At 33.7% G+C, this 27501-nt stretch overlaps 1 protein-coding gene across 7 annotated transcripts in view; it reads left to right on the plus strand.

Moving 5' to 3' along the window:
• LOC106464028 (aldehyde dehydrogenase family 3 member B1-like) overlaps positions 1 to 27501 on the plus strand; it is a 53005-nt gene that overhangs the window by 11045 nt on the left and 14459 nt on the right. For 4 of the 7 annotated variants that reach the window (XM_022391684.1, XM_022391685.1, XM_022391683.1 and 1 more), the window contains 7 exons: positions 743 to 825; positions 9106 to 9249; positions 11128 to 11223; positions 16305 to 16526; positions 19031 to 19194; positions 25468 to 25698; positions 27082 to 27208. In XM_022391684.1, coding sequence (XP_022247392.1) covers positions 805 to 825; positions 9106 to 9249; positions 11128 to 11223; positions 16305 to 16526; positions 19031 to 19194; positions 25468 to 25698; positions 27082 to 27208 — 1005 coding nt within the window. In that variant the 5' untranslated portion in view covers positions 743 to 804. Of the gene's footprint in view, positions 1 to 737; positions 826 to 9105; positions 9250 to 11127; positions 11224 to 16304; positions 16527 to 19030; positions 19195 to 25467; positions 25699 to 27081; positions 27209 to 27501 lie in introns of all 7 variants that reach the window. The other 3 variants (XM_013924138.2, XM_022391682.1, XM_022391687.1) reach the window with 1 other exon arrangement.

Here is a 27501-nt window from a genome sequence, read left to right on the forward strand (position 1 = left end):
AAGTTCCCATCCCCAAGGATGGGAAAAATTTTAAGTTAATCTATCAATTTAAATTATTTCATGGACTTTAAAAAGGTTAATTATGTTGCACTCTTGGTTTCACTCAGAGCCAAAGCTCTCAGTCACTTGTATTACTCACCATCAAAAGCAATTGTTAGCATTATGGTTATGCCAAGAGCCACCCAACAATAACACATGGTCAATCTACATTTTTATTCTTGAAGTTATGTCACATAACAAAATGTGAATGATAGTGTGATTAATTCATAACAATTTAGTGTAGAATATCCTGCTTGTGAAATGAAAATTGGCATAATCATTACTCATCAAAAGCGAATTTTGAGCTTTGCCTGTGCACAGCTTTTCAAATGGGAGACAGACACCACAGTTTGTAATTATATATATAAGATATATATATACAATAGCAATATACATTGTTATTGAAACTTTTTTTACCTTGTATCTATAATTTCTTGTTAAAGTTCAGGTTTTTTTTTCCTGCTTTGTAATTTAATCCCATTATTTTGCTGTTAGTATTAAATTATATGAGTTTCTTACACTTCTACTTGACTAGACTTTTTATAGAAGGTGTACTATGTAATTTAAGATTTGTGTGTATATTAATAATTTTAGAAGCTGGTAAGTGATAGTAAATATATAGGTATAGATTAAAGGATTTAAAAATGGCTTTATTTTAATCACTCTTTGAATAACAATGGCAAGTTATACTCTTTAAGTAAAGGTGCTGAAGAAAAACAACGTACTGCTGGAGAACTTTCAACGCAATATATTTCCAAAATAAAAATGCCATCAAGTTATACAGAGGTAAGCATTTTCTTTAAAAAACTGTTGTATATAAGCTATTTTAGTGATATTAAACTGAATTACTATAAGTAATGCACTTTTTAAACCACAATTATTTATTATTGCAAAACAGATATTTTGTTATATTTTTCAGCCACACTTATTTGGGATATCTTCACATGTTTGTTATTGTATATAAATCATAAATGTACAGATTTTGATTTTAAATATATAAACCAACCAACTAAAGATATTAAATATTTTGAACCTGGTGGTTCTTATAATATTTTTGATGTATATAACAATGAATACTCACGTAACATGTCTGTCTTTAACATAATATTATATGCTATATTTCTAATGATCTAATTTAAATGTGAGATAGAGGGGATTGTGGTTCTTAATGATGATAATCATTTCAAAAGAATGAATAAGATAGGCTTAGAAGGTTCCAAAGATGTGATGTTAAGTTTTGTTCAAGTATATTTGATGCTGGATTATAAATATGAGAGAGATGTGATGTGTGTATGGTTTTTCAAGAGAGAAAGTTGAATCAGTCAATGTGTTTTTGTGAGTATTTAGAGTAATTTAGTAGTTAAATTAAAGGTGATATTGTCAGTTTATGATATTTGCCAACAATATTGATACACAGATTTCTTTTTTAACACAAATACCTTTTAATATACACACAACAGTACAATTTACAATAACATTTATTACAAATAGTTATTACAAACAATGATTTATAAATAAAAGTTTCACAAACTTACAAACAATATAAAGTCTTCTTTCTAGTCAACTTCCTTGATATCTTATCGAAGGCTCACAATGAGCGAGTTAATTACGAGTTGATGTAAGTACAATTCACTTAAGGGGAAGCTAGCTAGCTTTGTCCTTTGCCACACGTGCTGCGTTTTCCACTGTTGAAGTTAGGTAATGTTTCCATAAAAGTATTAATGTCCGATGTGAATCCACTGAAGTTAAATGGGTTGTAAGGTCCGAAATGTATAAATGTTCCTGGTCAAATATCTGAAGCTTTCTGATTGATAAGCATCATAACAATCACAGTTATCGCTTCTGAAGTTTATAGCACACTGATTATAACAAACTAATAATAGATGCTCTCTCTGGCATGTTATATTTATAGCCGTAGGAAGGCTTTCTAGAAAATTCAGTCTTATGTAACAATACTGAGCTACATTTAAATGTTTAAGTATATACATATTATTGATTCTTACTCTTAAGAATCTTCTACAATTTTGGAGAATAGGTGGGAGTTTCGCAATACATATTTAACACCACAAGCTACGCATGTTTTAAAATATAAACTTAATCTAAACAAATGTTGACTTTCAAATAAATATATAATAAATTCATTACAAAGAATTCTATCAATATGAAATTAGATGGAGGGGGCACCCACTCACCCCCTCATGACTTTCCTTGTATCCTCCTGTATCACCGTGTCAAGTATGGTGGTGATTTGGTATAAGGAATGGATATGCACACATACTGATGTTTATTGATATAGATTAAAGAATAGATATTTTATGATAAATTTTTACACCATAATTATAAAATTATAATTTCATAAGTCAAACAGATTTATCATAGACCATTTACCAAAGCCTGTAACATATTTGAAACGTGTATCTGGATGAAATCATCCCTAGGCTTTCAGTGCTCCATAGAAAAAAGTTCAAATCATTAATCCTCCTGGCAAATATTATACTAGTACTTCACTTTTCTTCACTTTTACTGTCAGTATTCTCATTGTAATATGTGAACCAAACTACACACAGTGCACACCAGAGTTGTATGAAATTCAGTGTGAAATTGAATAACTTCTGAGATGATAACTCGCCTCTTCACACATAAGAGCTATCTTCATCGTGTGTCTCCCTACAAAATTTGAATTTGACTAGTCTTGAGCCAATTCATACCTAATTTCAGGTGTTTAACATGAACTGTGCTGTGAATGATGTCATTATATGACAAAAGCCCTCCATCACAGAAGGGCAACAATCTCTATGCATATTAACTCACCCTATGTACTTGCACTTGTGATAACTTCATTTTCTTCCTCAGCACTGAATGACAGATATGTTTAATATTTGTGCAACTTTAATTTGCTGATAATTGCACTAATTAACAAAACTTTGGACTTAGTCTTATTTGCTTCGATTTGGGATTTTGAATTCACAATTTACTGTGACTTCTACTTACTCCTATGTGAATGAAGAAATTTGACACACAAGGACCTATTTCAACTATGACATCAACAAGATTGTTAACTGATGACAAAGTGATGGCCATTGTACAATGGGTTGGGGTCTGTTATGCATGCTGGACCTTCTGTTCCCATCTGTTCTTCTGGTATCCCTTCTCCTCAAATTGAAATTGAACAAGAGGAAGACAAATTCAATTGTGTTTTCCTTCTTCATGGATTTGCTTTAGGTACCTCATCACTGGTCTAGGAAAGCCCTCAACCTTCCACTCTATTTCAAGACTTGATCTAACAAGTATGTTCAGTTCTCACTTTTTCCCATGGCTTATGACATTTTGCATTCTTTGCTTCACAACTCTAATCCCTGTGATTATTTTGTTTTTTCTCCCTCACCTGACATTAGTGTTCATGCTGACTCCTTTCTAGAATAACTTTGTACATGTAACCTTATTCCTTGCCCTCCTCATTTATCTGATTCTCTTTTCTTGGCTTATAGTCATTCTAATTTTCCCTTTCTTGATTTTTAACCTTTGGAATCTCTTTTTTTACCTGTTTGGGGAGCAGACTCCTTGTTGTCTGTTTTGCTCTTCAGTGCTCAATTTTCCTATCTTCAGCTTTTTATTACTACTTTTATTCATTACCTTTCCTCCTTGCACCTTATGTATGAGGTGATTCATTGCACTCCAGATTTATTTGCAGGGGAAATCTGTTCATGTTCCCTTCTGTTCACTATTGTGGCCTGTACCACTTTTTCTGCCTTAACCCTACTTATCTAGTTTCTCTGGTGTTGGGACTTGTTAGGGAGGGATATCCTTCTCACTCGTATACACCTACCTACTTTCTTTCTTCATGATCTTCATCTCATCACCCAGATGTCTTTGGTGGTGTTCCTGACTCTAATTTCTCATATCTCACAACCTTGCTCTTCTACTCCCATTCCTTGATTGGTTTCCTCTATCGCTCATTTTTACATTACACCTTTCAGGCTTTCCTCCTCTACCTACCTCACCTCTTCCTGCTTTCAGGCTTGCTGTATGTCTCACCAGTGGCTATCCTGTCAACTTGGGACCCATGGGTGGTCTGTCTGTTGTGGTTTGCAGACATTTTATTACAGTTTTCTGCTGACAGAAAGTCCTCCTTCAATTCCTCACCAATGGACTGTCTCTGCACTTTTTTTCTCCACCCTCTCTCTTTTCCTCCTCAAGGAGACAGTATTGCATTATTTGGACAAACAAGTCAACGAGAGGGTAATGGAGCCTAATCTCTTTGTGGTCCTGAAGAAAACCAGAGACTGGTATCTGGTAATTGACGTTTCCAAAGGTCACTTTCCAAACCAGATGGAAAATGTCGTTTCTCTCCATCAGTACTTTTTGCCTAGATTGTGTATAACCAAGGTCAATGTTTTGGATGTATTCGTTTACATTATGCTTGCCCCATCCTCCTGAACTTCATCCACCGAAATTGCATCTTCCAGTTCCGTGCCCCCTATAAATTCAACTGCTTCATGACGGTCTTTGCTCACCATTTTCACAAACTGGGTCTATGATTCCACCTTGACATGGACAGTTGGCTTCTCTTAGTCCATTCTAAGGAGGAATTCTCTCTTCACACTTTTCTTTTTTTCATCTGTGATGGCTTGTCAATATATCCAGATCCTTTCTTATACCCACCCAATAATTTGTACATCTGGGCATTTTATTCAATTCATCGCAGCCAATATCAGCCTTCTCCTTGTCAGCTGTAGAGCTATAGAGTGTCACCAAGATTCTTGCTTCTCCTTCTCATCCTATGCGAGAGGTTCTTTCTCTTCTGGGGACTTTGGCTTCCCTGGAACCACACATTGCTTTAGGTCATGCATACATGTACTTCCACCAGTGGCTGTTGCAGGACCAGTTATATATTTCACAGGATCCATTGTCTTCAAAGTTCTACCTGCTTCCTCCTCTACATGAGGAACTGTCTTGGTGGCTAGACCATTTTAACACCATCTCTGGAGTTTCCTTGTCTCCTCCCCTTAGACTGGATGCTCACTTATTCACTAATGCTTCCCTCTCAGGTTGAGGAGCATCACTAAATGACAACATGACTTCTGGTCTTTGGACACAGAGGATGAGTGCTTACATTATATCAATATGCCCAAACTACTTGCTGTCCATCAAGCAAGCAAGCTCCCATTATTTACCCTTTCTGGTGGATTGTTTGGTTGTGATCCATTCAGGGAATTCCACAGTCATTTCATACATGACCTGTTTGAAACTTTGGACCTACTTTATGTGCCCATTCTCATTGTATTTATGTGATTACCTGTCATGTTCTGGGAGCTGTTAACCTTGTTGCAGACTGCCTCTCTGAGTCTGATCTGAATGGTATCTCTAACTGCAGATTTTTTGTTGGATTTGCTCTCAGTTGAACACACCCCTTAGTGATGCCTCTGCCACCCCTTTCAACTCAAAGCATCCTCATCCTTTGGCTCAGGCTGCTGATGGTCTCAGCCAGGACTGGTCTGACTTTTTCTATATGCATATCCTCCTCTTTGTCTTGTCCCTTCGGTCCTTGCCAGTGCCTCTTTTGCTTGGTAGCCAGACCCCCCTCTTCTTCTACCCAATATCCCTTCTCTTTTGCTTCAACCTTGCACATTGCTGTTTCATCAACTGATATCATCTCCCCATCTTAATGTATGGGATTTGTCCAGTCCATTGCCTGTCAAACCGGGCTCTCTAATAATGAAGCCTTTCTTTTTGTTTCATTCCTGTGATCCTTACACTTTGTCGGTATGTCAACATAAATGGCATGTCTGTCGTCATTGTTCCATCTGCTATTACTTTCCTCCTGCCAGCCTACTATACACAATCTGTATACCATCTTTACCTGTTTATTGAACCATGGTTTGTTGGTCTTCACTATTGATGATTATTGGGCAGCATAATCCACAACATTTCACCTTTCCTGCTCTTTCATGGTGTTTTCTTTCCCTCTTCTCTCAACTTTATTCTGATCCTTCCTTCCCCACAGACCACCTTGCCCAATTTCTGTGCCTGACTGGAACCTCATTGTGGTTTTGTGTGCTCTCATACATAACCCATTCAAGATGTTGGCTTCTTGTTCTCTATATCACCTTTCTATTAAGTGTTATTTTCCTTTTCCTCACCTATGTTTGCTTTCATTCTTCTTGTACTCTTTTCCATCATATTTAAATACTCCTCTATCCACATTGGTATTTCCTTAAGACTTTTGTGGCTAAAGAAGTTGACTGTGTTTTCTCTTCTGTCTCCTTTCCTTCTATCTCTCACCTCTATGATCATTCAGAACAAATTGGCTACTATGTTATGTTTGGGTTATTTGATGTAACTTTTCACCTACTTCCCCCTTTTTGGGTCCACATCATCATCTTTTCATAACTTGGGACCCCTCTTCTTCTACTTTTTTTCTGGATGGATCCAGCAACTTCTCCGATTGGTCTATGCGTCCTTGGGTGTGGATGGTCACAAGCTATTTCATTTTTCTTCAAATCAATTTTGTCACTTTACTCATTCTCTTGCTGACCTTCAGACAGGCATATGGACCATGCCTCATATTTTTGTTGCTCTTTTTTTTTTCAGCATCTGGCTGTTTCATATGAAGAGGGTTTTCGACTTCTTACAATCACCATTTTTCATTCAACCCACCATATCTAGATGAGTAAGTACAATTTACTTTTAAGAGCCCAATTTTAATTTCATAGCTGTTGTTGCCTCCTAGGGTATACTTACCCAAAAACTGCTTTGAGCCAGAATAACTGCCTATTGTTGAGATGGTGTTTCACACGAGAGCACTTTAGGTATCCTTGTGGTATATGTATATAACATGCACACACACACATATATATATATATATATGCTGCTCCATTTATCCTAATGAATTAGCTAGTACAGCTCATCTGTCTTGTCTTATGATGTACCTGCACACCTTTAAAATTAACTTCAGGGTACAACTCTTTCAATTTGAAATTTGTCACTACCTTTGTCTTCCCAGTCTTGGTATCTATTAGAGGAAACTTACAGGCTGACATATGGATGAATCCAAATACATTTCTTCAGTTCTGTCCCTTCAGCTTTGAGATCCTGTTTGCCATGTGTGGTTATTCTTCAAGTCGGATGGAATTCATAGCAGGTGATTTTTTTTCCCTTAGTAATTGCTTATTTGTCACTTGGGGCCACTTCTGTGTTGTGCATGGTAACCCAGGTATTTCTATTCTGCCTAACACCCCTGCTAACAGTTACATGGGTGTCTGGGGTTGAGAAGTCATTTGATAAAAATAAAAAAGTCTTGTGTCTTAGGATATTCTGTGTTTATACATTGTACTATAGCCAGGATTATTTCATATTCTTAGTTTTTTCTGCTTTTTTCCATATCACTTCTGCATAATTTATATCATTCTATTAAGAGATTCTCCTAGTTGGGATTCTCACATGTTACTTAAGACCTTCTACCTTTGGCCCAAATACAATTTCCACCCTCTACACTGGTGCTACATGAGAGGGTGATGCCCTCTGGAAATGAACAAAGGATGCCATCTGGCAGTTGATGATATCTTGGGAGTATCTTTCCAACATCTGCATACACGTTCTTGCATGGCATTATAGATATAAATCTGAGGTAGGATGCCCATTCTCAGTAGATATCATATAGCTTGTTGGGAAAGATATCTGTTTTTATTTTGATTTTCTATTTAATTATAATGTTCCTATTGCACTGCCCTCAAATTGTGGAGGGACAGCTTTAGTCTTTCTTTGGTTCTCCATGAGCACTCACTAGTTTGGCCACTTATTTCACTCACTGTTCTTTTTTTCCACATGCTGTTTTCTATTGGTAACACCATAAACAATGAACATATGAGGCTAAAATAACATGCTAAGAAAAAGTAAAAAGCAAGTAAAAATTATATTACATGAAACATACATCTGTCAAATATGAGGAGATTGATAACAACATTAAGCAGCAAGACACACAGAATTGCACATTTGTAATCTAGAAGTGTTTCTACCAGAAAGGGTTTTCTACTTGTAAGAAAAAGATGTTTAGTTGAGGTAAAGATCTAGTTCATAGACAACATCAGAAAGGTTTCAACTGGATTTTTCCCTCTATATTTGGTAAAAGTGATATACATTTTAGTCAATAACATTAATATTATGACTAAGAGTTCACTGTAATGCAGTTTTATGAGAGACATTGTACACATGTATGTGGCAAAACATACTATTTTGCAAAAAATGTAAAAGATGATAAACAATGTTAAAACACAATAAATTTCTTTTAGAATAATTTTTTTCCAGTTTGTTCCTGCATGAATGTTTCCATTGTCAGTAGTTGAGTATATGTATTAGCCTGAAATAAAAACTAATCATAATACCATGGTTTTTATGTGTTTTTGGATTTATAACATGATGAGATTTTGTTGCTGTTCTCTTAAAATATGTATATTTGTACCCTCAGAATTTTTCTTAAATAATTCTAAAATCTTTGAACAATCTCTGCAAAATTTTTTTATCAAAAGTTTTACAAACAAGTACTCCATTTTCTTTGATCATCATGAAAGATTTCAACAGTTCTAATGCAACTGTTTATCCTTGGTTTCATTTTCTTTATTTCATGTTGTACCAATAAACTTGTGTTGTAATGCTTAGAAAATCAAGTTTACAGTTTTTCATTCATTTTTTTTTCATTGTGCCAAACTGTAATGAATTCTAAGCACAGTTTTTTGCTAGTTTTTTTAGTTTCTTTCGCGGGGAAAATACCTAAATTTTGGTTTTTTTTAAGTAGTAGTTATCATCTGAAAATTATTTGTTAAAAGTATTGGAGCTAATTTTATTTTAGCATTAATATAACTTTTTTTTTTAATGCATGTAGAAAATAGTTTGTGAAACTAGATATTTTTGTATATATTTTGCACAGTGCCCTATAATTAGTTCGTGATATATGAGAGTATTTTTCTTTGTATTTTATGAGACATGTATAAAGTACCTTCTTTAAGATGTAGGGTTGTTTGTAGAGTTAAGATAAATTAATGAATACACAATTTCTGTTCTCTTTTTTAGGTGATTGACAAGCTACAAACAAAATTCAAACAAGGAGTCACAAAGCCTTTAGATTATAGAACTCAACAGCTTAAAGCTTTGTATCGGTTATGTAAAGAAAATGAAGATGTATTAGTTAAAGCAATGAGAGATGATTTGAATAAGGTAAATTAAATGTAAAAACAAACATTAGAGAAACTAGATAATGATAGTAACATTAAAACATATTACACATGAGAAACAAGTGGATGAAGCCACTTCATTAATAAACTCATTTTCCAAATATGAGACCTCTTGCAAAGTTTATTATGATGCTGTTTTAGATAAAGATTATACTTAGCATCAGTCCTGACCTTGATTTTGAAATTAACAAGAAAGACATAAAGAAATAAATATTCATATCCTTAATATAAAGTAAGGTGCTTACAAATTTTTCTTGTATATGAATGCACTTACTTGAAAATGTTTTTTTCCACAAAGAAAATTATTGTGTAATTACTTTATTTTATGTGTAGAACCAAATTTATGATAAAAACATGATCTTGCATGAAACTATTACTAGAGATTTTACTTCTGACGAAGAAACCATTTATTGAAAGTTTCTTAATTTTTGGATGATTTTTTGGATTTATAGATTTTTATGATTAACAACTTAGAAATAATGTTTATTCTCGATACTTTAAAAAAATCCCAAAATTGTAGTTTAGTTTTAATGAATGTTTTAAATTATCAGAATTATTTCATCTTTATTTTACTATACAGTCAAAATTACAAGTTTTTGTTTTCTTCAATACATTTAAATTTAGAAGCAGCTTTACAAATATCTAACCAATTAGTACATAATTGAAGTGCAAGTACATAATGCTTGCTTATTTCTTTGTCTATACACATGTTCATGAGTTATTTTGAAGTATATTTTTCATATAAGTTGAATTGAGGCAAAATATTCACAAAGCATATGGAAAACAATGTATTTACATAAGTAAATGAACTAGAAATGATGTATCTATAAAACAAAGTTATATAAAATGTTGAAGGTTGTTATTAACTTCTATTTACTTACTAACGTAATGAACAGTTATTTTTCCCTGTATGTAGTTTTTTTATTCAGTGGTATATTTCGTAACTTTCTTGTAAGACATGAGAGTTCATTCAGATTTGTGTCCATGCAACTGTGTAGGAACATGATAGTTTGATATTTTTCATCAAAGCAAACTACCTACATAGATTAGAACCTCGACTTAGCTTGGTAATAAGGTTACTAAGTGAATATACTGGTCTAACAAAGAGTATGGATAGTAATAAAACAGCTCATAATGATTAGAATGCATTGATTCATCATTCGGATATCCTCGCTATTATTGATAGTTTTGGCTGTAATCCCAGAAAACTGTCACAGATTTGGACAGTTCAGAAGATGTAGTTAGTCCTAAATCTATATACTAAGTTAATGATGCAAAATAATCCTCATAAAAGTACAAAAGAGAATTATATAAATACGTAATATTAAACATTTTAACCAACATTGATGAAACGTAAAAAGTTCTGAACTTAAAGTTTTGAGACCCCCTCGAAAAGACTGTTGAATAAAACTACAAAATTAGTTTTTTGCTAGGATTTTGTGGTTATTTTTATCCTATATGGTTGGTAATGCTTTTGATTTAGAAATTACTTTATTATTCCTAAACTTGAAATTATAATTTATTTCTGAGACAGTAATGCAAAACTATTAGAAGTTTTTGTTTTTTTTTCACTTCTTATGAAGTACTGAGCATTGTTTTATTAATTCCTAAACATTTTTATGACTGATGTTAATTGTAAACATTATTATGCATACATAATATGTGGCAACTTTTCATTTTTACATAAAATATGTTCATGTTATGATTAATTTGATCTTTAGTTAGCTTAAGGTTAAATTAATTTGTTTCAAAAAAATAGATGCACATTTATTCACTTTACTTGTAAATATCCAACAATTGCTTTTTCAATAAAAATGTCTTTTTTTTAAATCTTGTTCTTTCTTTTTCCTTGTTTTTACAGCCTTACTTTGAATCTGTGATATGTGAGATTGAGTTTGTGCGAAATGATATTAGAGGGATGTTAATAAACCTAGAGAAATGGGCACAACAAGAATATGTGAGTTTTTCTTCAGTAACCTTTTGTAATAAATGTATGTAATTACATTTTTCTTATAATGTTCGTGATAGAAGATTTAAGGCCTAGTTTTCAGTGCTAAGTAGTTTTTATATTAAAGTATCAAATACACCTTTTTTAATTTGATTCAGAATGAAAATATCAATAATGTATATTTTGCTGAAGGGATTGACTACTTAAAGGCTATAAATAATTTAATTTCTTATTATGTTTTTAATATTTAAGTTATACTTTAATCCTTCAGGGCTGTTATTGTGGCATCAGAAGACTTTAATTGAAGTTAATAGCAGTTTTTTGTCTGCAAATACATATAGTGTTATATAACGTTTTCATGGCTTTAAAAATCTCATATGTATACAAGTTCTGTCTTAATTCATTTGTTACCAGCATGGGTACATTTTTTTTCGGTGGCTTATAAAAATTTATTAAAAATTAATCATTAGACTGTTCATTTACTCACCTGATAGGTATATTACTTAAAAAATCAGTATCAACTTGCATAAAGCATTTGAGCCTCATGTGTCTTTTTGAATATCTTGGTAATAGTAGGGTTTAAATGTTTATAATTTAAAAAAAACACATCTTGTACTTTTCTGGGAAGGAGACTTTTCAGTCAATTATATAGTCAGTTTCAGGGATTGAGTATACATATATGATGTCTTTAAACTGTTTCAAAAGTTGGAAATTGAACCATTTTGATATTCAAACAGATAGATAAAATAGGTTTTTTAAAAAAAGGAAGGTATATTCTTTTAAAATTATGTATGTATGTATTGTTATAATTTTTGGATTTTGTTGTTCACCGGGCCCCCTTTCTCTCTTTCTTTTTTAACATTTTCAAGAATTTAATAAAAAGAAGATCCTAAATTAGAACAGCAGCAGCCATTTTTACTTCAGAGTATAAACATAAAAACTTTAGTAAAGTAACAACAAATATCTATTAAATCTATAAAGTAACAAATACATATTAATTATTACTCAAATTGTTATTTCAGTCGTTCTTAATGTATCAAGCATCTATATGCAAAGAAAAGCCAAAAACTATGGTTTTTATCATTAAATGAAGATATAGCCTAAAGATGCTTTGCAGGCTTTACGGCATAACCAGATTTCATTCGGAGGGCCTGTTGTTGTTATTAGGTAGTTCTCAGTGGAGGCTGTTTGTGACCTGAAATTGGGATGAGTTGGAGTCTTTCATGCGGCTCGGGGGTTCAGAGTTGGCTTTTCATCTTGAACCTGAATATACTGGAGAGAATTTAAACACTGTTTTCTGCTCCTTCTTTCATTAGAGTTGCCTCTACTGTGGGCTCATCTGATCAGCTACCTTCTGCCTCTTTTCTGCAGCGAGTTTGTGAAGCTTTGGGGATTCACCCCTTGCTTTTGAGGCTACCCTGCCTTGTTGTCAGATAGATCTCTGGGGGATTACTTAGTTCTTCCTCCTTCCCCTGATATTGCTGTGTATGCTGGGATTTTTGTAATGCAATTACAAGAGAGTATTGCTATGCCTTGCTCCCCTCATTTATCAGAATCACATGCCCTGGCTTATCATCGTCTGACTGTAGTAAATTTGGACACTCAACAGTTGGATTTGTTGTTGGATCTATGGGGTTCCCTCTTACCAGATCTCCATTTTCGCAGATTCATTTAACTCTTACTACTGTATTGTGGTACTCCTCTTTGTTATTTTTGGGAGTTGCCCCTTTTTCCGCCTTACTAGTTTGCTTGAGTCCCTGAAACTTTATAAGCCCAATTTTATATAGCACGTTTGCACTTTTCTTTATTGTCATTGGCTGCTCGCCTCTTTTCTACTCCAGCAGGTAATTGTGGAGGATCGATCATTCACATCTCGGGACCCCCACCTTTGACACCTTGTTCTATTGGTTTACAGAATCGGTTCCATCCATATTCTCGGGGATCTTTGGAAGGTTGGATGGTGCCAGTGGCATTGGTGTCTACCCATTCAGAAGATCAATCCTATTCATCCAGGATTCTATTCTCATCTTTTTCTGGTGACCAAGAACACTAGAGATTGGTATCTTATCATCAATCTGTCTTGACTCAATCTCTTCCTACAGCCTCCTTGTTTCACCATGGAATCTTTTCTTCAACTTCAATTGCACTTCACACCTGACCTTTGGATGACCAAGTATGATATTACAGATGCCTACCTTCACATCCCCATAGCAGTCTTTTTGTCAATTTCTAAATTTTTTGCACAAGGACCAGATGTAACAGTTCCAAGCTCTCCCATTTGGACTTGCTTCAGCACCATATGTTTTCTGCTTAGTAGTACAGGCCTTTTAGCAGCCCCTTCATTTTCTGGGTCTGTACATACATTGCTATTTGGAAGATTGACTTCTTTTGACACCAACCTGTCACATTGCCACACTACATCCACATATCTACCTTTTCAACTTCAGAAGGGCAGACTTCATATCAGGTTGGAAAAATCCATTCTCTCACTAACTCCATATGTGGTCCATCTTGGGGTGTTTTTCAATGCATTTTGAGTCGAGCTCAACCTTCTCCCTCATATTTCCCACTAGGGAAGGGTTTGTCAGGTGTTTACTTATGTCACCTTCTCCCACAGCATGGATGGTTCTGTCTATTTTTGAGATTTTGGCTTCCCTAGAATCCCTCATACCATTGGATCAAGCCCAGTGGTCATTTCATGGCCAGTGGCTCATGCATACCGATCCTTTAGATCACACTGTCTTTTTGCTCGAACAATTTGCAGATCTCAAGTGGTGGCTAGACAGGAATAACACTAATATCAGGGTCTGGATACCATCTTACTCGTGTGGAAATCCATCTCTTCGTCGATGCTTCTCTTCATGGATTGGGTGCCTTTCTTTTGGGATATTCCAGGGAATTTGGACTGACTATGAATCTACCCTGCATATCAATGTTCTCAAATTTTTTGCAGTACTCTAGTGATGATTCCAGGTCTTCCTTTCTTGCACGACAAAATGGTCATGATTCATTCTGATTACTCCACACTGGTTTCATATCTTTCTCATCAAGGAAGTTATAATTTTTGAGGTCTTGGTTTTCGGGCTTTGGATCTTCTTTTTTGGCTCATTCCAATGACATCCATCTTTTGGCTAGTCATGTGCCAGAGGTTGTGATTTTGATAGCAGATAACCTTTCTCGACCCCATCAGATAATCCAACAGCATGGATGTTCCAGGTGGTCGTTCAATAGATTTGTTCTCAGTTCGGCTCTCCAATGATTAACACCTTTGCAACCCATTGGAATGCTAGCCTACAGTTCTGGTCTCCAATTACACATCCACAATCTCTGGTGATAGATTCTTTCACTCAAGACTGGACAGGATTCCATTTGTATGCCTTTCCTTTTATTTATCTCTTACCCAGACTCTTGTCTATGATTCATTTCACCCCATGTTGGGTTTTCTTGGCAGCACCTTTTCGGCCTGCTCAGACATGGTTTCCATTTCTTCAGTTGCTCCAGGAATGTTTACCACTGCCTCTTCATTCATCCTTGTTGAGACAACCTCAGTTCAACATTCATCACCTGGATGTTTAACGACTCCAGCTTCATGCATGAAGTTACGCAGTCCTTTGCCCAACCATAGGGGTTTAAATGCTACAGTTTCCATTTATTTGACTATATCCTCCATCAATCTACTATGGCAATCTATCGATGGAAATGGACTACATATTGTCAGTGGTGTCTTTAGTGAGCCTTCAACCCATTTCTTCCAACAGTGTCCATAGTTTCAAGTTTTTGAAATGGATTTTTGAAAGGTTTGACTTCTACCTTGCATTATATACAACATCCTTCACTGCTCCCTTTCGCTCTTCTACACATATGAAGGTTTTGACTCCTGTACTATCTCGTTTTATGATCCTTTCATATTCTTCATCCAAAATGACTGTTTCAATTGCTTAATTGGGATTTTAGAGTTGTTTTTTCATGTGTTTTTATTTTATCCCTTCAAACCTATGGACTCCTGTTCTTTGTATCACCTTTCCCTCAAGGTATATTTCTACTGTTATTAGCTTCCAGATTTATTTGCCATCTCTGTTCAACAGACTCTGTCCTTCCAACTATCTTTTGCTCTATCCAGACAGATCCTTCCTACTGAACACACTCGCTGCCAGAGAACGGAATATATTCTTTTTTCCTATTCTTTTCCCAAGCATTTCTCATCTTTACAATCTATCATACTCAGATCTTTTGTGTCCAGTCAGAGCACTTAGATGTTCTGTGGCTTGTATGAAACTGTTCAGGGGCTCTATGCACTTGTTTTTAATTAGTGGGATCCTGCAGTGTCCCTGGATTTATCACCCATTACATTAACCAGGGGACTTTGGGAGTTGATTCCTATAGCCTATTCGGTGTTATCTATTGTAGATCGGAATATACTCCACATCACTTCACATCAGATTTGGTATCTATCAATGTCACTGTCCACTCATCTAAACTGTTCTCTGGGGGATATTTTGTGGGCCGGTATGTGGACTTCTCCCAACACTTTTCTATCTCATTACTTTCATGATCTGGCAGTTTATTAATATAATTTATACAATAAGATATATTTCCTGAAAATTTTTTGTACAAATTCACAAGCTGAATTTCCTAATCACTTGATTCCTTTTTATAGTCTTTCCCCCATTTTTATTTTGTCTGTCCAACAAAAACAAATGCATAATTTCTCGGTGAAATTTCAATAAAATTAAAAAAAAAATATTTTTTGTAAATTTCATGTATATAAAATTTTCTTCTAATATTCTTTTTATCATGTCTTTCTCCTCAGCACAGTAGGATATCCAATTTTAAAAACTTGAACTTGTTTTAGAATAATTTAACTGTGTAAGGGACATACCTTCAGGTCCCAGAATTTTCTAGTGCCATTTCTATGAATTTTTTGTTTAAACTTTTTTATTAGAATTACCTGAAAAACTACTTGACATGACTTATAGAAAATATTTGCTATAAACTTGTATAGTTTTGAAGAGTATTTTAAACTAATAATCAAATGTTTAAAAAAAAATAATTGTTCAAATACTTATTAATATGAATTTGTTTTTCTTTAGACTTCAAAACACATTTTGTTGACTTTTGATTCTTCATATATTCAACGAGAACCATATGGTGTAGTTTTGATTATTGGAACTTGGAATTATCCAATTCAAATGACTCTTAGCCCTTTGGTTGGTGCTATTGCTGCAGGAAATGCCGCAGTTGTAAAACCTTCAGAAATATCACCAGCAACAGCAAGAGTGTTAGAGGAGCTTTTACCTCTCTATCTTGATAAGGTAGTTTCAATTTATTTTCGTTTTTGAACCAACAAACTAATTCATATTTACAATCTTGTTGATAAGAGGAAGAGCACCATACTTGTTTTCTTTAAAATGTTAAGTTCAGTCAGTTTAAAGTTTTTATAGAAAATGTGTAAATAACTTTATTGATTTTATAAGTGCAAAATTTGGTTTAATGTTTTGCAAAAAAATTGTATTCTCACCTAATAATATCAAAAAAGTGTCTAAATTGTCTTTACAGTCTTATTGGGAAATGTGAAGTTGAGGTCTTGAGAAATACATAAAGCATTTATACTTTTATTACTTTTACTCTGAACCAGATACAAAACTAACCATCTTGTAGTGCATTTAGGTGATAGTGCCAAACATTTGAGGCAATTTTACTATACAGAGGGTTGAGTACATTTTTAGAATGATTTTGAATATGCAAGTTAGCAATCATGTTACAACCATTTTGTGGTGTTTTGTAGGTAGTGAAAATTGACCACTTTTGGGTAGAGTTGTGTAATAGCCCTTTCAGACACAAAATATTCATTCATTCATTCAGATCATAAAGGTTTGTTGAGGTTGGGGATTTAAAATTTCCAAGATGAGAATATCCCTTGTATTTAACTTAAAATAAGACCCAAAACTTGAGTGCTTTCGATTAGTTGTCTATTTTTCTTCTTTGTTTTCCTGAAGAAGAATAGTCAACTATTCGAAAGTGCCCAAGTTTTGGGTCTTAATGTAATTTTATTACACTTTATATGTGATCCTTTGTGCTAACTCTTTTATGAACCTTGTACTTAACAACATTGGAAAAATAAAGGAATGTGAATTATCTTGGGACACCAGCAACATCCAGAAAAAGACCTACAACGAGTTGAATCCTACCTGTGGTGAGCAAAATGTAGCATCTTGTAACGGGTAAGAATACACAAACATAAAAGTCGGTGGGGAAAGCTGCCCATGTGCCCTAAGCAACAGTATGCAACATAATCAAGAAGGATCACCATCTAGAAAAGTGACTTAGGCAATTAGAGAATGAAATGGGTATTTGTGCATATTTATACAAAGACCTACTGATGAAGTCACCAGATGCAGCACCTTTGGATCTCTGTGTAAAAGGACTGTTGAAATGGGCACTAGGAAACCATCATCCTCTTACATTAAATGACTTATGACAAAGCCTTTTGCAGTATAAATTATGCTGTAGGGCTATTCTTGATATGCAGTCATCAGATAGAGCATGGTGACATGGACTGTAATGTCATGGTGAGGCTCCTAAAAAAACATTTTAATATAATGTACCCAACCTCTGTTTAATATAGTATAACTGAAACACTTAAAGAAGTAAAATTTGAAGAATAAAGATGAGTTACAATCATATGAAGTTAATCAGATATCTAACTCCCTTCTGATGGCATCATTGTTCAAGGTTGGATGTAGAATTTAAAGAAAACATATCTTAGCCAAGGGACAAAACCTACTTGTCACTCTTCAAGATCTACTTGCCCCCTTCCTGTCTCATAAAGCATACAGAAAACTAGAATATATGTTTTAGGATCTTGCTTTTATTTAAGTAGAACAGAACTTGTTCCACCATATCTCACAATGTGTCCCAGTTGCTTTAATATGCCCACAACTACATCTTTGTATCTTGTAATTCAACAGAGGAACAATTATTATGGTTTCTGTTAATGTATAACAATGTTTTTAACTTATTTTAAAGTATTTTTAATCAATGGAACATTCTTTGCCTAATTTTATTAATTGTAAAATTTAGATAATTCCAAATGTTAATTTGTGTCTTGCCAATGTCTTGTGAACTTGTCATTTAATCATAAATCTGGACTCCAAAATGAAATTAGTTTGACTACCCCGATGTACAAATTCAAAATGAGTACCAAATCAGTACATTATACATGATGTTAGGAAAACACAAAGTTCCATCTTTCAAAAGCACTCAGGTTATAGGGTATCACATTTTTGAGTTAAATCAGTGCATTGTTCAGTTAATTCTTTAGCATACCAAATTTAGTCAGCTGTTCTAAAGGATATTTTCATATCTTTGTTTCTTAGCTAATTTTCTTCATACATAATTTTTTAAGGTTCTGACATGTTGTCATATTTTAATGAAACATTGTTAACTCTGAATTTTAAGCTAGTGTTTGTTGATAGCAATAAACTAATTTATGTGTAAGTGGTTACTGTTAGTACTTTCATGTTACTACATTTTACTAGGTAATCAATTTGTTATTTGTAAGAAAATAATATATAACAGGAAAACATATTTGCTTAGTGTTCTGATTAAATTTGTGGAGATAGTTATTGTGAATTAGAATTATTTTAGCAGGCCAATTAGTTTCTCAAAATGTAAAATATGTTTCTTTTTTACAAGTACAAATGAACAACTTAGCACATCCTATTGTGTGTATCAGATGAGAAAGGGTTAATCTTTATCACTATGTCAAATGATTCACATAACATTGTGCTATAAATGTATGTTTTCACATTTACAGGACTGCTACAAAGTGATAAATGGAGGGGTGGTAGAAACTACAGAGCTTTTGAAAGAAAAATTTGACTACATTTTTTATACTGGTTGTTCATCTGTTGGTAAAATAATCAGAGATGCAGCAAATGAGCATCTTACACCCTGTACTTTAGAGCTTGGTGGAAAAAGGTATATCATTAAATTTAAAAACTAACAACAGTAAAACTGTTAAAAGTTAATATCATTATTTGATTGTAATTGTAAAATGATCAAAAAGTAATACAGTATGGGTGATTAAAATTACATTTTAAATGAAACTGTCTGATATATATTTGGTCATATTTAAGTATTGATAACTATATCAGTTGTTTCCAATTTTATTTGTTATTTACAAGGAACCTAATAAGAGAATATGAAGAACAACTATGAATTTTAAAATATGAAGATAATGGAATATTACATCCTGAAATACCTTCTCCAAGTGTTAACCAATAATATGCCTGTATTTCATAATAATTATATTGACTAATATACTATTATGATATTAGGTAGCAAAGCCTGCTAAGACATTATTCAAATCACCTCTGAAATACTGAGTTTTTCCTTGAGTTTTCACTCATGCTGCCAACAAATTATTTGACCAAAATCATCTAGGTTGATTGGTCAAGCTTAAGAAGTCTCATCTTGCACCCATCTAGGATCTTGTCTTTTTCCCTGAGTAATCACCAATTTGGCCAGTTGTGTGACTCACTAACCATTTTGCATATGAATGACAAAGAACTACTACCTCTGGAGTTGGCCCGGCATGGTCAGGTGGTTAGGATGCTTGATTGCAATCTGAGGGTTGCAGGTTTGAATCCCTGTCCAACCAAACATGTTCGCTCTTATAACGTGATGGTCAATCCCTTTATTTGTTGGTAAAAGAGTAGCCTCAGAGTTGGCAGTGGGTGGTGATGACTAGCTGCCTTCCTTCTAGTCTTTCACTGCTAAATTAGGGACAGCTAGTGCAGATAGCCCTCGTGTAGCTTTGCACAAAATTCACAACAAACCAAGCCTCTAGAGTTATATCCTTTCATAATATGTTACTGGGCTGCTCCTCCAAGAACCTTCCACTTTAGGAGAATGACATAATATTCCTCTTACCTGTTTATGCCATCACCTGTGTCCCACTGTTGGCTCCATGAATCCCACATGTAGTTGCAACTTGCAGAAACATTTCTTTGCATAAATTAAGAGATGATATGGTCAACGAGGTACCCTTCTGAGAAAAGTATCTTCTTTATGGGTGTTTTTAGACACAATCCGTTCTTTTTAAAACTCTTCTGCTCTATTCTTTCTCTCACAAATCCAATTCTGTGATCTATTTTATTGCTCTGGCTTTTACTTTGACTTTCCTTGGCTACATATTTCTGGTAGTCTAGATTATTATCTTCCTGTACTGTACTTGTATTAGGTCATCAAGAAATTAATGTCACTTTTTTTTAGGTGAAAAAACCTGAACAATTTGTATATCAAAATAAAACATTTAGTAAATGAAATTGTCTCCATTCTTATCCATGATGCTTTTCTATTTTACAATCAGATTGTTAATGCCCTGATTAAAGAAATCACTTGGCTTTGAAGCAAAAAACATGTCATGTCCTCTTTAACACATTCCACATTTGCATACGTTTTCCCTTTAAGATGGTGTTGGAGTGAAAGAAAAAGATAGTAATATGATGGTGCCATATCTGGAGAATATGGTGGGTGGGGAGAACTTCCCAACCCAACTCCATAATCTTGTGTTGTATCAAATGTGCCACATGTGGACGTGCATTGTCATGGAGAAGAAGAAGAACACCTTTCCGATTGACGAGTGAAGGGCATTTCTGATGAAGGGCTTGATTTAAATGTTCCAGTTGCTGATATAGATCTCTGCATTGACAGTTTGCTGTGGATTAAGGAGTTCAAAATGAATTACTCCTTTGATGTCCCACCAAATGCAAAGCATCACTTTCTGTGGATGGAATCCAGGTTTTTGGGGTTGGAAGCAGTTTTTGTCTAGGACTGAGCCATTGTTTTTGGCATTTAATATTTGCATAGAGAATCCATTTTTGATCACCAGTGACAATTCTGTCCAAAGATGGTTCACTCACATTATGCACCAGAAGAGTCGAAGCAACGTTCACACGTTGGAAATGATGATCATTGGAGAGTTTGTGAGGCACCCAAACACATTTTTTATGAAGTTTTCCCATATTCCTTAGATGTTTACATATTTTTACATGCAATTTCAAGGCCATTTCATGAGTGTGTTGCTTTGGGTTATACTCAACAAACATCATCAGAGCATCAATATCAATTCCAACATGTTTTTAAGGCTAAAGTCACTTGAACGAAATTTGCTGAACCATTGTTGACACTTACAAACATTCAAAACATTTCCATAAACTTCTTTGATATTCTTTGTGGCTACAGAGGCATTGTTTCCCTTCTTGTAGTCAAACAGCATTACATGCGAAATGTGTGTCTCATCGTGTGCCATCACTATAAGGGATTAGAATATACTTAAATGTACACATTATATAGGCTACACTAATGTGACGTTTAGATGGTTCGTTTAACTATTATATGTGATATATGTTTTGTTTTTTTGGGGGGTTAATGAAAGTGTTCCAGAACATGACATTAATTTCTTGACAATCTAATAGTTTTGTACTTTTCTCTTCCTTTTCATTTTCATTGGTTCCTACCTCCTTTAAACTCTGGGTATTCTGACTTTCAGTATTTCAGAGGTAAGTCTGCTTGATTTGAATTTTACATTTTTAGAATTAAAATGAATTTCAAACAGATACTTACCTCTGAAATACCACCTTCCCGCAACCAAATTTTCATTACAACTCCAATTTTGAATAAAATCTAAATCACATGGGGAAGGCAGAACCTATGTAAAAGCATTTTATGCTTTTGCAATAACTAGCACATGAAAGGTGAGAGAATTTGGGTTAGTGATGCATTGTGTGCAATCTGTAAATGGCATTCAAAATTTGAGTTGTATGAGCTCAAACAAGATGAGGAAAGGCTTTCAGTATTTCAGAGGTAAGTACCTGTTTGAAATTCACGTTATAAAATTGTAAACATTAGTCTTAAAAATGTGTATGATATAGTGTCTTAAAATTAATTAATATCCTATACAAGTTTTACGATTAAGTGTATGTTGAAAATGTATGTATTCTTTAAATGTCTCCACATCAACTTGCCTAGGATAACTTTATTTAAAAAGCATTAAAAGTGGTTATTATTAAAGTTAAATCCATAATGTATAACTTTTTACACTTCCATTACCACCATTAGCGACACAATCATCATCATCCCCATTACTTCCTTATCCTCTGCTGCCTCATTTTCACTTTAGCCTACTACTGCACGATTAGAAGCAATGAATAAATTAAACAAAAATTTCTTGAATTGAAACGTTTTTAATGAAATTAAAGTTGTAAGGTTGACAACCAGCAGCATCTTGAGTTTGTCAATAACTTTGGCTGTCACTTTTATGAGAGAAACATATGGTATTGCCTGATGTCTTTCTGATGCAATTTTAGTCTTTAAACAGTTATCATCAGAAGATCTTTTTTTTTCATGTTTATGAAAAACTGCAAGCCTAGAATTATTGCACCCTACCATTATAGCGACTTCATTGTTGCTGACTTTGAGAAATAATTTACAAATTTTATAAAACATGAAATTAATTTTTTCACCACTTCAAGCCAATTTTAATCACTCTTTCATCTTCAAAGAACTTTATATCATGCCTTCAATCATAATAGCTTTCATTTTTTACCCAGCTTCTGGTAGAGACTGAGAATTGATAGTGTTAAACTATTACTTTTAGAATCAAATGAGTGATCTTCCATTGTATCATTGTCTTTTTATTCCCCAATCACGAAACAAAATCATGCAAGTGCCATGGTCTTTTTTTCTACTAAACTAAAATGATAATGTTTTCTGTAGAAAATCTTTGACAGATTTACCACATGAATGCATATGGAGTTTTCTGTAGTGACACAAAAACAATAAGCATTTTTCACAAGTAGTATCACATAGTCTTGAAAAAAAACCCACATATAATTTAGCAACAATAAACATGGCTGCCATTTCTGGAATTTTGAGCCATTGATCATTTTATCATCCTTTTTTTAATTATTTTAGTTCTACTTTCCACCACATAGATTTTTTAAAACGTATTAAAATATTGCTGGGATACCAGGACCCTTGCTGTGTCAAGCCCTGAATATATAATGTATAATAAATTTTTCGTAAATTTATTTGTATTGTTTTACTGCCCTTTTGGATTGCAGGATCTTTTAAATTACTGGGTGAAAATAATTCAATGTCTAGTTCCACTCGACTGTCACAAATTAGTTTATTTACTCCTTTAACATGGGACTACAACAATTTGTGACAGTGTAAATGTGTTCAAATATTAAAATATATCTAACCATACTAGGATTAATGATAGCAAACATAGAACCACGTACTTCATGGAAACACTAGCTGATTCAACTGTCTATCTTGAAATGACTATGCACTTCACAACTATCACATATTTATAACGTAGCTTTGAACGTACAAGAAAAACTTGACATTAACTTAAAACTTTCAAGGTATTCTAGGCTTATTTTAACATCATTCACCCCTAACTAACATAAATTACAACACTAAAAATATATCTTACAGCACTGCCCCCTTCCTGGATTGTGAAGTCTCTGTATAATCATAATAAAACAAATATAATATATATACTACATTAGATTGTGCATTTGCCAAATCTTTTCAGTGGCTGTCTCTTCTGAGGCCCATGGCATGTGGATGGGATGGTGTCTTGTCTTCTTTTTTTTTTTTCTGGCTTTTCTGTTGCTATGGGAGCTTTTCCTGAGCAGGTAGTTAGGTGAATCCACTGGCAGCTCCAACCTTGATTATTCTCTGGAAGTAGTCTTGACAGGAACTCTGGCTCCTCAGCAGGCTTAGTTTCTGCTGACAAGTTCTTCTCTGGAGTTAACCAGTTGGCCCTTCTCTTATTGGCATACTTCCAAAGGCAATCACAGTGAATGACCTTTGACTTGGATTACCTCTCCTCTGAACACCTACTTTGTGATGAGAACTGTTCAGTCACACCATGTCACCTAATTTTATCAGCACTTACAACATAGCTACCTTTTGCTTCTTCACAAGCCAAGTTAAGTCTTTCCTGGGTAAAGTCATGTATGGCATCTTTTTTCTTCACATCCAGGAGAGCCCATCCAACCACCATTTTCTCATAATATGCTAGAGTATTTGGTTCCACTATGCCTCAGTCACTAGATAAAGAATTATTGCTATTAACTTCTGATATGAGTATTTCATTCCTTGACTACAGTCCCTGTTTCCAATGGAAGTTCAACCTCTGATGCAGTAGTTGCTATGTAATACATAGGGATTTCCTGTTCATATACTGTGAAATTAAAATGACCTTTCTTCCATGTCTCCACTTGAAGTCAGTTCCCAAAATGTAATTTTCTCAATGTAAACTACCCATACAACATGAGGCACGGAAATGTTTCCTACAGTAAAAGTAATTGCAACTTCCCTTTGCTGGAACTTTAAGTCCACCTATTGTTTGCATCATTTCATTTTTTCTTTTTGTATCTGTGGAGGCAAGTTCCCATATTTCATTAACAAATCAGAACAAACAATTGTAGCTTTCAAACCAGTGTTGGTCAGCATACTATAAGGTTTTCCATCAATAAGCCTGTAGACTCATGAGTGATTTTCTTCCATTAATGAACTGATATTCACATTTGTGGTAGATGGATTATTTCCAGCTGAATTTTGTCTCATAAATCCAACTAATTCCTGTTTTCTTGATGTCTTTTTAGCTTTATCTTATTTCTCTGAGCTGTTTGGGCTCTAGACCTTGGTTTAATAGCAGCTGTTGATTCATTACAGTCTCAACCATAATGGTCAGGTTTCCCATAACAGTTACATTTTTTGGTAGCCTTTATAAACTCTTATTCTGTATAGGCCATTGCCTACAGTTCCTCGCAATATATCTCTTCAAGTTACATTTGAAGCATCTGTTGTCGTGTTGTTTATTTCCTCTGCTATGTTTCACTAATACATTCAGTTCTATGTCATTTCCCTTTTTAACATCTTTACAAGCTTAAACACTTGTACTCTGTCACAAATTGTTGTAGGCCTACATTTTCTCACCTATCTCATATTTATAATCTAGCTTCAAATATATGAAAAAACTTGATGTCAAGTTAGAACTTTCTACGTGTTAATAGTCCTATCTTATTATCATATGCCCTCAAACTAACTTGTGAATTACAACATTAAAATATAGCTTACAGCAGTATAATTTTTTTTACTAAGTTATGTTCACTTGTAAAAAGTGATTTTTTTTCCCTCTTAATGTATGTAAAGTGTTTGTTAAATTTTCAGTCCTCTTTTCCTTGATAATGAAGTTGACATAGAAGTAGCTTGCCGAAGAATTTTATGGGGCAAATTCATTAATTCTGGACAAACCTGTGTTGCACCAGACTACATTCTTTGTACTGAAGAAAGGCAGGAAGAATTTATACAAGTAGCTAAGACAATTCTTAAAGAATTTTTTGGTGAAAATCCACATAACTCTGGTGATTTAGCAAGAATTGTCAATAAAAAACATTTTAAGTAAGTATTTAAGTGCCCCCGAACCATAGTCATTCAACATACTTAAATATAAGCATTATGAATGTTGTCTTTAGGATATGTAACTTTGAATTTTTAATGTTTTAAAAGATTTTTTTCTCAGTGAGGTTGATTTTAATTTGGTAATTCAAGTTGAATTTTGAGCTAAAACCACTTTGTTTATGCTTTGTCATTTTGATATTTCTTTTTGTTATTCAGTATATGTGTTTATATTTTTGAATAACTTCTAAAAACTGCTCTGTGATTGAATTTCATTCAAACTCAACAAATAAGATAATTAAATACTTCAAAAATGTATAGCTTAAAGAATCCTGTTTTCCAAATTTTTATCACACAGAGCCATTGGAATTTGGTCACTGTGATCTTTTGAATTTTTATCTGTGGTCACTTTTTAGGTCTTTTGTAAAATATATTACAATGAAAAGACTACAGTACATAACTTGTGTGGTTTGCTGAAATCTAGGTGCTCTAGCTTTTCCTGTGTAGATAACAGAGAAATAGTTGAAATGTTGATAAAAACTTGATACATGTTGGTGTTGAAATAGTATTAATAACACTGGCCAACGAGTCATTTTCCTCGGATATAATTATAGGTGGGCTAGATAGCTTTTGGGATGCTGATTCTAAATTTGTTTTTGGTTTTCCTCTAGTGCATCAAGTTTTCATGATGAGACCAATCAAATTTGAAAGGTTATTGCCTTAATTATAATTTAAGTTGTTGTACATTTCTTTTTTCATAAGTGCGTACTGTATAAATTTAACCAAGTGTATGGTATGTGTGTAACGTTTATGGGAATTATACTGAAAAATGAATAGTTTTAATGTTAACTAGCCTAATGTGTGTGATTATTACCTAAATTGTGCTGAAATTAACAGCAGTCATATTTGGATAACTAGATGTGCTAGAAGAAAACAGATTTGGAATCAGCACGCAAAACGGATTTAGAAAAGTGTGTTTACATCTTTGATGAGAGAAAAAGTTCGATTTTGTTTACCAGTGTAATTGATGACTTCTTTTCTAATGAGTTGATAACATGGAAATTATGTGATGAATGTTTCAGATTGTGATTGTTCACCTTGTACTTTGTATTTTCGTTTTTCCATTCTCTTGCAATTAATAAAACTTATAACATTCCATAATTATATTAAAGTTGGAGTTGTGAAATAAGTAGAAGTTACTACAAAATAGAAAGTAATAACGCCAGATTATTCAGTGATATACAAAACAAAAAAAAATAAGTATTTGCATTTATCATTTTCCAGGAACTTGAAGTAATATAAGAATAAAAATGGAGAAGGAGGTTCATTTAAATGTATATCTCACTCTGAGATTTAAATTCATTTCCATATGATCTTATTTTGTAGAAGACTACACAAACTTATGGCTAGTGGATCAGTTGCAATAGGTGGTGTTTGTGTTGAAGAAGAGCTTTACATCTCACCAACAGTTCTTATCAATGTAAAAGCTTCTGACACAGTAATGCAGGAAGAAGTAAGTGAATGAAAAGGTCGAAACATTTTGAGAGCTTACTGTATGATAGAAATCTGTTCATGTAGTGAATGTGTAGCAAAATATTTGTGAGCAACAAAAGTCTTTTTTAGTGAATTAATCTAGTATGAATGTGGAAATAGCTTCATGCATTGAAAAACTTCATGGCTTATATTTGTAAAAGTATACATTAAATTCAGAGTATCTCTGTAACTAACTTAAAATGTTTTTTTTATGCATATTTAAGAAAATCATTATAACTTTCAGTATGAGCATTGTTAACAAATGTTTTGTCG

Source organism: Limulus polyphemus, unplaced genomic scaffold, assembly GCF_000517525.1.
Source record: "Limulus polyphemus unplaced genomic scaffold, Limulus_polyphemus-2.1.2 Scaffold1545, whole genome shotgun sequence".
Lineage (NCBI taxonomy): Eukaryota > Metazoa > Arthropoda > Merostomata > Xiphosura > Limulidae > Limulus > Limulus polyphemus.